Source organism: Lichenostomus cassidix, chromosome Z, assembly GCF_008360975.1.
Source record: "Lichenostomus cassidix isolate B80296 chromosome Z, HeHo_3.0, whole genome shotgun sequence".
Classification (NCBI taxonomy): domain Eukaryota; kingdom Metazoa; phylum Chordata; class Aves; order Passeriformes; family Meliphagidae; genus Lichenostomus; species Lichenostomus cassidix.
The window spans coordinates 38,117,485-38,128,015 of NC_139511.1; the positions used below are offsets into that span (position 1 = coordinate 38,117,485).

Here is a 10,531-nt window from a genome sequence, read left to right on the forward strand (position 1 = left end):
ATATCCCCAAAGTGACACAGTCTTCAGGCAACAAGACAGCCAGAGCACACAAACATGATCCAGGATTTGTAGTGATGTCTACAGCAGAAGTAGTATCCAGCATTAATATTTTTCTATTTATGTGCCTTGATGTTACCTGGATTTGTGCCAATTCAAAATGTTTGTAATCTACTGTAATTTCGTTATATTTATAAATGGCGAAAGTACTGACAGCCAGTCAAGGGAGGGAATCGTCCTGCTTTACTCTGCACTGGCCTCACCTTGAATATTACGTGCAGTTTTGGGCTCCACAATATAAGACATTAAACTATTAGAGTACATCTGAAGGACAGAAACAAAGATGGTGAAGGGCCTTGAGGGGAAGCCATATGAGGAGTAGCTGAGGTCACCTGGTCTGTTCAGCCTGTAGAAGAGGAGACTGAGAACAGACCTCCTTGAAGTCTATAACTTCCTTGTGAGGAGAAGAGGAGGGGCAGGCACTGATCTCTTCTCTATGGTGACCAGTGACAGTACCCAAGGGAATGGCCTGAAGCTGTGTCAGGGGAGGTTTAGGTTGGATATTAGGAAAAGGTTTTTCACCCAGAGGGTGGTTGGGCACTGGAACAGGCTCCCCAGGGAAGTGGTCACAGCACCAGCCTGACAGAGTTCAGGAAGTGTTTGGACAATGCTCTTGGGCACATGGTGTGACTCTTGGGGATGGTGCTGTGCCAGGCCAGGAGCTGGACTTGATGATCCTTGTGGGTCTCTTCCAACTCAGTTTATTCTGTGATTCTGTGATATGTGTACAATACAGTCTTAGAAAGATGCTTGCTTATTGGCATTCTAAACTTAAAACACTTAAAGCATATGCTTATATACAGTACATAGTTAGACCCATGGAATCAACAAAACCGCTCCCAGCTGGAGAGCACAATATATATATGTTTACCAGGTGAAGATCACAGTATGCATAATGCATTTCAAAACCCGTTTCTAAAAATTAAAAGAGGCAAGACTGGAGAGGAGAATAGGAGATGAATATGCAATAGACTATTCACCCACCTAGTGGGTGGAAAAAAGGGAAAAAAAAAAAGGGACATCTCTGTATGAGGTTGAAGACCACGGATTGGGAGGAAATGGTGTAAATAATGCTCCAGCAGCACCCAGGGGTACCAGATGCAGTTCCTTCCTCTCCCTAAGGGAATATGATTCCAGTCTCTCAGAAAATGCCATACTTATAAAACAAACTGAAAAAGGGCAATCTCCACCTTACCTGGTTGTGCTGTTTTCATTTTTGCTGTAATTGAACACTCCATGAAGCAGGAGCTTCTCCTGCTTCCCAGCTGTCTTACTACACAAATAACCATCAAGGCAGCTAAACAGACTGCCTTGCTCTCTGACCCAAAAGCACATTTGAATATTCTATGCCAAGGAAGGCAACTCAGATGGGAAGAACCAAAGGAAGCCCACATCTGTACACCATACAGGACCCGCAGTTAAGATGCTGACATGCAAAACCTTGCTTCTAGCAGAGCAGCTCTTCACATGCATGCTGAAATGGTTTACCTAGGACCACAAAATCAGTTTTCTCCACAGTATGATACTGCTTGCTAGAAGAAAGGTCTTGCTTTTGCCCCTCACCCAAGCAAACTAAGTCCCCAGTGTTTTCTTAATAGTCAGTGGAGATGGAAGGGGTTGACTCCATTGGGTAATTTGCAGCAGGAACCTAATTTAGCCTTTTGAATCACTTCCTGGAGGAAGAGAGTTCTCCATTGCGGAGAGTAGCCAACTGAGTTAAGTGCCTTTGCTACACAGTTAGTAGGGAGTTGCCAGATTTTAAATGCCAAGGCCTGGGACAGTCCCAGACACGATTAGTAAGTCCAGCGCGTGATACCCACAGCACATGCTGCGGAAATGTCTCCCAGTCCATGCCCAGTAAGTCTGACATGCCCAGTATGTGCACATAATTTATCTGCATATGCTTGCTCTGCTGTCTGGCATTCAGAAAACCAGACAGTTGTTGCAAAATAATGGGAAAAGTCACATCCTATGCACTCTTCATACGCATCTTATTGTGCAATGTAGGGTATACGTGCTACACAAGACACCTGCTGAACACAGCCTTACTTAGTTTTACAGGTATGGTTAGGAAATTAAAAAGGTAAAACTAATTTCATTTACATCTAAAACTGAAAATTTCTTTTGGCTCAACTGTCAAATCAAGAGGAAAAACAGGTAATTTTCCAGCCTCAACTACAGCTCTGTGGACAGATCCTTCCATTAGGAGCTCAGAAGTGTTGCCATTTCACTGCCTGTCTGTTTTAGCAGTGGACTGACTTAACTTTGATCAATGCATTGCCTTTCTTTTCTTTATACATCAGACAATTGTATACAATGATATATATAATATATAAAGGTATAAATTTTTGTTGTGGACTTTACAAAGGCCATAATTCCAGCCTCAGCTTCCCCCTGAAATAAATAGCATCTCACTACCTTCCTAGATCAAGACTCATTTGCTTTAGCAAAGTAAAGTTCAAGTTACACCACTCAAAGATTGCAATCTCTCAAAGTGCCTCTGTAAATACACTGGACACTTCTGGTCTGCTTCGTACTTTTATCTTACTTCTGAAAAAAAAAAAAATCTCATTATTTCAGGCCTTGTCTAGGAACGAAAGAATATTGACCTGAAACTTGACCTCCGAGAATTCATCCTAGCAATGAAAACACAACAAAGAAACATAGACAGCTGAATTGGTATTAAAAATATTTAAGTTTCAGCTGTAGCCTTGATCAATGATCAACACTCAATGCAGGTAATTTTCTTACAAGAAAGTAACAAAAACTAAATACAGAATTTCCATGGTGTGGCTCCTTTCCTTTAAGTCCACTACAGTTGCACAATGTGACCATAAAATGTTTGCAAAGTTCAGCACCTTGCATGAAGGAAGCAGGGCAGCAAGTGAGATTGAAATCCTGCATTTCAGGAGAGGTAACTTTAGCTTCCTCAAGGATCTTCTTGGAACAATCCCATGGGAATAGGCCCTGCAGAGAAGAAGGGTCCAAGAGAGTTGGTCCATTAATATTCAATCATCTCCTCCTCCAGGCTCAAAACCAGTGCATCCTGATGAGTAAGAAAAGGAGTGAAGAGGGCAAGACAGTTGCATAGATGAACAAAAAACTGCTGTCAAAAGTGAAGCACAAGCAGGAACAGGCCACTTGGAATGAATATAGAGATGCTGTCCTGATGGGATGCATTCACAAATGCTGAGGGAGCTGGTATACACGCTAGCTGGGCTGCTCACAGCTGTCTTGGAAAAGTCATGGTGATCAGGAGAGATGTCTGAGAAGGACTTACTGGAAGAAAATGTCACTCCGGTCTTCAAAATGGGCAAGAAGGAGGACCCAGAGAACTACTAGCCAGTCAGCCTCACCTTGATCCCTGGAAAGATGATGGAGTGCCTCATTCTGGAGGCCATCTTTATCCACATGGATGATGAGAAGGTCATCAGAAGTAATCAGCATAATGAATTCACCAAAGTGGAATCATGCTTGACCAATCTGATTGCTTTCCATGATGGGGAAACCACCTGGATGGATGAGGGGAAAGCTGTGGATATTGTCTACCTCGACTTCAGCAATGCTTTAGACACTGTCTCACATGATGTTCTCATAGACAAGCTCAGGAAGCACAAACTAAATGAGTGGATAGTGAGGTGGTTTGAACGCCGGCTGAACAGCAGATCCCAAAGAGCTGCAATCAGTGACACAGAGTCTGGTTGGAGGCCTGTCACAAGTGGTGTCCTCCAAGGGTCAATACTGGGCCCAGTGTTGTTTACCTTGTTCAGCAGTGAGTTGGACAGAGGGACAGATACCTCCTCAGCAGTTCACTGATGACACAAAGCTGGGAGCAGTGGCCAATACCCCAGAGGGCTGTGCAGCCCTTCAGAAAGGCCTCAACAGGGTGGAGAGATGGGTAGAGAGGAATTGTCTGAAATTCAACCTGGGCAAAAGCAGGGTCCTGCACTGAGGAGGGATAATCCCAGGCATAACCACCATGAGCCAGCAGTGTGTCCTGGTGGCAAAGAAACCCAATGGTGTCCTGGGGTGCATTAGGAAAAGCATTGCCAGCAGGTCAGGGGAGGTGATCCTGCTCCTCTACTCAGCCCTGGTGAGGCACATCTGGAGTTCCATGTCCAGATCTGGGCTCGTCAGTACAAGAGAGACATGGAGCTCTTGGAGTGAGTCCAGCAGAGGGCTAAGAAGATGATTAAGGGACTAGAGCATCTCGTATACGTGGAAAGCTGGAGGAAGCTGGGCCTGAGAAGAGATCACTCAGAGGGATCTTGTCAACGTATGCAAGTGTCTGAAAGAATAATGCCAACGGCACAAAGCCAGGCTCTCCTTGGTGATGCTGAGCAATAGGACACAAGGCAATGGGCACAAACTGATTCACAGGAAGTCCCACATGAATATGAGGAAGAACTTCTTTATTGTGCAGGTGACTGAGCACTGGAACAGATTGTCCAGAGAAGTTTGGAGCTTCCCACACTGGGGATATTGTCTGGACACAATCCTGTGCCATGTGCTCTAGTGGACCCTTCTTGAGCAGGGAGGTTGGACCAGATGATACCACCAGTGATCCCCTTCAACCTGACCTGTTCTGTGATCCTGTGATACTCTAATGTTATTTTTGATAGTATCTATGTAAAAATACAGAATCTGCACATGCACATTTGAGGACAGGGCGCAGGTTGGTTTGCTTTTTGCAGTTTCTGAAAATATAGATTCACAATCAAACAGGAATTAAGATGAATTCCAACTATATATGATTTCAACAGCAGCTATGTGCTACATACGTCGGGATGAAGAGATCTTCAGAAACATAACATCATCCTGTAAAAAAAGCATATTCACAACCCAGGCAGTAGAGGGTTTCAAACCTCTACGGACTTATTTCTCCATTTGAAATGCATGTAAATTAGTGAATTTATACAATCTCCTTTGCTTTTTAAACAACAATTTTTAAAGAGCAGGTTTTCAGAGGTAACAAGCTAAATATACATCAACAACACATTGAAACAGTTTTAGAGTTCTTTGCTTCATTTTTAATTTTTTAATACTCATTACCTGCACACTCCTCGGGCTTGAGCAAGGATATCTGGATGACCTCCTTAATGGCCACACTCTTAGACGTTTATGTAGTGACAGATGCCAAACATGGGAGAGAGAGAACCGCAATCCAAAATAGAAAAAAAAGGGACAGGGGATCCCTCTTTACTTTAAAATTAAAACCAAAATGGAGAAATCAGGCCCTTGTTTAGTTACATAAAATTTTTTTGCTCTTCAGTGATTAGGGATGCAGAATATTGCTAAGCTACTTTCTCCGTTACACTTGTCAGCATAAAAATAATGAAGAAAAAATAGAACCTGAGAAATCTGGAAAATGCCATCCTAAAGATATCACAGGCTGCACTGCCAAGCCTCATTTTCTCATTAGTATAGGGGGAAAAAAATGGAATTTTCTGGAAAACAATGTATTCAAGACCAAATCCTTGAATTTATACAAACAGCTTTCATTTCAGTATATGCATCCCAAACCTCTCTCAAAACTTTTGAGTGACCAAAGACATAGAGGGAGAGACAGTGTTCCTGCCACCCTGCCCAACACTGAGCACCTTCTGAAGCATGCTGCTGTCTTCCAGCCTCATGAGCTGTTTTGTCTCAGCCTGATTGAGACAGCCTCAGTGGAGACCCTCAGGAGCCCCATCAGTCCTCACAAACCAGAAGGGCAACGACTAGAACAAGACATACAAAAGGTTCCCTGGGAGCAGAAAAAAGGACATACACAAAATTCAATGCTTTGTGATCCTGGAGTATTTTTAGAGCCTAGAAATTACAAAACTGATTTTCACAGTGGTTACTTTTAACTCACCTTAACCAGTTATCCAGATCTTTAGAGGAAGGTTTTTTTTAAAAAGGACAAATTCCTAAAGGAAGCTATTATGTCACCAGTGTCCAAAATGCCTTTAATAATTTGTAGTCTGGTGCCTCATGTTTTATTATACAATTCCAAGTCACCAGAAATAACTTCTAAATCCAGCCAAGTCATGCAATGCTACACAGCCAGAAGTTGCTTTGAGGAGGAAGGGGCTAGAGGCTGAGGAGCCTTGTAGACAGTTTTATATTGCATTAAACCTACAACATCCCAGAAATCTAAAATAAAAAAGACTCAAAATATCAACAGCTCTGAGCTTCAATGAATTTAAACATGCCCTTTTTTTTAGCAAAAGCTCACATGACTTGTTAAATAATTTACTCCATAAATTACTTATCCTGTCTTATTAACAATTCTAGAGTGCTTTATATAACTGCATTAGAAATTTATTTTGTGGTTTTGAAATGTACGCAATACACAATCACCTCTCTTTTAATAAGCAAGAGCTTAAAAGTCGCCTACTATTTTGTTGGCAAGCAGTTCTTCCTGAAAAACACCAATTAATTTCAAACGCCATTCACCTGAATAATCATAAGTAAACATATTAATGACTTGATAGCAGAACAGTGAAACTAGGCCAGCAATACACTAGTACTGCAAGAAGCCAGTTTTAAAGTCTTTGAAGAGCCATGTACCCTGAGATACAACAGCAATACATTTTCCTTAACAAGAAAATACTACACTGGTCCTTTTGCAAGAAGTCCTGACGACTCTAAAAATTTCTCATTTACTATCCTATTAATATTTTTGCATGAGTGATTTTGACAAGGACTACTTACTTGTTATTGTGCCTACAATGCAAGGATTTTACAAAACTGATGTAGTCATTTTGCTCTTTCTGCTCTTGGTCCTTGACTTTTAACATGAGCATCAATGACTGATGCTGTGGTCCTAATGCAGCATCTCACTCTGGAGTTCAATTTATCTCCAATACTACCAAAATGACCAAACAGTTATTACAAGTACACTCTGTTATGATAAGCACTGGTACTTGCTTTCCAGATAAAGACCAGCCCACATCATCATCATCATCATCTTAGCCAACTGGGCAAATCTCAAATCTGTCTTATTTACCATAATAGAAAACTATGCAAAAACAACGAGGAAGGGAAAGAGTGAGAGAGATGACTAAGAAAGCACCAGGCACAAATACTCTTATGCCCTCCCACACCAAGTTTCGGCAGCTGGCCCTCAAAGGGCTGAATCAAAAGTACTCTCTCCATAGATTTGGATGCTGGATCCAAGCAGGAATCAAGAAATAGCTGGGCTAGGACGAGATGGCTTATTAAACTCTAAACCACAATCTACCTATGGACCAAAACAGACATGAAGTGCCTGGGTGTTGAGGTGGTGGAGGCTGCAAGATACATCATCTCTGTTATTCCAACTGCACCATCCCATCTCTTCCCCATCTCTTGAAGCCAAGAGGAAAACCCTGGCTTCCCACTCACATCCTGCTTGCTCACTGCCACCCACCTGGCCCGTAGCCAGTGCTCTGCACCACCATGGGCTCCACATACACACCCTGACCATGCAGTTATCCCAGTGCTCCCAGTGCCTGTGGCCGAGGTAAGGAACTGGAGTCAGCACACATGCTCTGGGTGCCTGTGGATGTTTTGCCCAGGACTGCAGGATCCACTGCTGTCAAGAGCAGGACATAACCAATAAGTGAAGGACTGATTTCAATAGATACTCAGAGAATACATGGGGGTAAATTCTTCCAATTAATTGTCTTACACTTTGCTCATATTATTTTACCAAGAGTAATTCCACCAATGACCGATGGAATTGTGCTCCTGTATCTGCAGAGCACGTAAAAGAAGAACCAGACCTGAAGCTTCACAAGTGAAATAGCAACTCTCTTAAACCTGTTTCTTAGTTAGAATTAAGCAAGATCTGTGGTGTTAAAAATGGTTCCACAATCTGTACCTACTGTATTAGAACTGCTTCTGTACATACTGTTTACTGAGCTCACACAATGAAATAATGTGACAAGTACTGCAGTCCGATTTTTAATTTATGTCTATAAACTAATTAAAGTGGGCCCGTGTTTTATGTTAAAAGCACGCATGAAAAGACCATCTTAAATACATGCAACACCATCTCCTGAGAAATCCATGACTCAAAATTATTTTTAGATCACCAAACACAACAATGTGCAATGTCACAGAATGATACAGTAAAAACCAAAAAGAACTGTAAAGACAATGATGCTCAAAAAACCCAGAGAAATTAAAGCCAAAAGCATCAACACAAAATGACTAGACATATTTTAAGCTGATCATGAACAGAAAATATATTTACAATATGTGTTTTCTCTTCTGGCCTTTTAAACCAGAGATTAAATTCCTGGGGAAGATTGCTCTGTTACTTCTAAATTGAACGCAGTGGATAAAAAGGCTACTAAAGCCTATAAAAATGATCATAGATGCATAGCTCAAAGCAATTTCTTTCCTAATTAAGCAATCTACAGAATATTACACAAACATCTGAATCTATAGCAATTATAACTCAGAAAGACCATTTCTTTACCATCGGTCCTAAAAAATCTCCCAAAGGTAGGCCATACACGAGCAGTAGAAATGAATGCCTCCAGAGTTTGCCCCCAGCACATGCAGGGAAATGCAGCAAATTGACTTCAACGAAGTGCAGGAATGTAGCCCAAAGACTAGAATTTAATCTAAACTCACACTGTATTTCACAATACTTTTTTATTCCTTCTAGAGAAAACTGAAAAACAGAAGGAGGATGGAGGATACAAAAAGTGAGAAATCTGTACAGATTTGGATAAAATATTCTGGTGTCTTTTAGATTAAATGCCAAAGAAAGCAATTAAAAAACAGGGGTAGGGAAATATGAACAAAACAGCTTAAGAAGATTTTGTACCCGTCATCTATCATCTAGCATTCAATATCCAAATTTTTTTGCTCAGCAAGAGGTTTTCTTAGGCAATGTACATGAATGTCATGGTGCTCTGAGCTGTGAAATGATGCAGGATTTAACATGAAAAGCTACAGGACTTCCTCACCAAATATCATCTACGAGGCCAACCAGGACAGAAGCACCACAGGGGGGTGAGAGAAAAAACCCCCTTTTTCCTCACGGTTAATTAGGGTTCCCTAATTCCTTTCCAATTGCTGACAAGAAATACTATGTTCATTCCTCTGCGGGTTTTGTATTTTTTGCTTCCAGGCACCTCCACTGAGAAGGTCAAAGCAGGTTCGCATTCCTATAGTTAGGGCATGAAAGGCAGCTTGCTGTCACTTTCTGCCGCATCCCTTCCTTTACTTTTCCTTTTATTTAAGTAGAAAAAGAACACAGGAGAAATCTGGGGCGAAAGGCAAGACACCCAGCAACACTCTCGGTTCGCAGGGATAAACAGAGGGAACGAAAGTTAAAAAAAAAAATTAAAAAAAATAGAAAAACCCTCCGCTTCATACCTGCTGCCGCCGCAGAGCTGCGGGCTGACCAGTGCCCACCCCCTGGCAGGAGCAGGGGCAGGGGTCGGAGGCGAAGCCCTAGCCCCGTCCCGCTCCCCGGCTGTCCCGCGGTCCCGCTGCAGCCGGCGGTGACCCCCGCCCCGATCCCCGGGACCCGCATCGCGAACAATTAGGATTCATCATCTAAACGGGCTCGCAGCGGCAGCTCTGAGAAGCCGCGTCCAAATTAAATCACACGGGGATTTTAGGCTTCCAGCCACCGCATCTGCCCGCGGAGCAAGAGTCTCTCAGCGCGGGTCAGTTCCCCGCCGCCTCCACCCGCAGCTTCCCCCGCCTGCTCCGGCCCGCCACCCCCGCGCCCGGCCCCGGGCCGTACTCACATTTCGGTGACATTGTCGCCCTCAGCGCTCCGCTGCGGCACGGGGAAGGAGGCGATGCCCGGCGACGGCTCCGTGCACCAGATCCGCCAGGAGCTGCACCGGCAGAACGCGGGGCAGCCCAGCGCACCCCTCCAGCAGCCCAGCACCAGGCAGCACAAGACCCACAGCCGCGCCAGGCCGGGCCCCGGCCTCTGCTGCCAGGACACCATGCTCACTCCTGCACTGCCCCGACGGCCTCCTCCTGCTCCCGCCGCCGCCGCTGCCGGGGCGCACGGCCGGAGGGTGCGCGACCTTCCGCGCCGCGGGCGGGCACCCCGCGACCGGGGTTCACATGGGCGCGCCGCAGCCGCGGCCGGAGCCACAGGCGCCCCGCAGCGCTGAGCGCCCCGGGGGCTGCGCGGGGCGGCGGGGGCCGGAGCCGGGCGCCGCGGCGGACAGGGGCGAGCGGGGCCTCCGGCACGGCGCGGCACCTGCCCCTCGCCCCGCGGGCGGACAGCGGCACCGCCTGCCCCCGCGGCTGCTGCCGATGATGCTGCAAAACGCGCGGGGCGGCGGGGGCAGGTGGCGGAGGCTGCGCTCCTATCTGCGGGTGTTCGGGCGGCCGCTGTCCGCCGGAGGGACAGTGAGCGGGCGGGGAGGGACGCGCAGCGAGCGGCGGCGGCGGGGCTCAGAGCTCCGCGCTCGCCGCTTTACGCACCGTCTCCTCCTCCCTCCAGCTGATAATAAAGCAGCTC

General features: G+C 45.2%; 1 protein-coding gene across 1 annotated transcript in view; it reads right to left on the minus strand.

Moving 5' to 3' along the window:
- Positions 1-10,006, minus strand: part of NTRK2 (neurotrophic receptor tyrosine kinase 2) — a 199,743-nt gene extending 189,737 nt beyond the window's left edge. The window contains exon 1 of the mRNA XM_085041990.1: positions 9,798-10,006. Within this exon, the coding sequence (XP_084898116.1) occupies positions 9,798-10,006 (209 nt within the window). The remainder of the gene's footprint in view (positions 1-9,797) is intronic.
- Between the last annotated feature and the right edge of the window lie 525 nt (positions 10,007-10,531).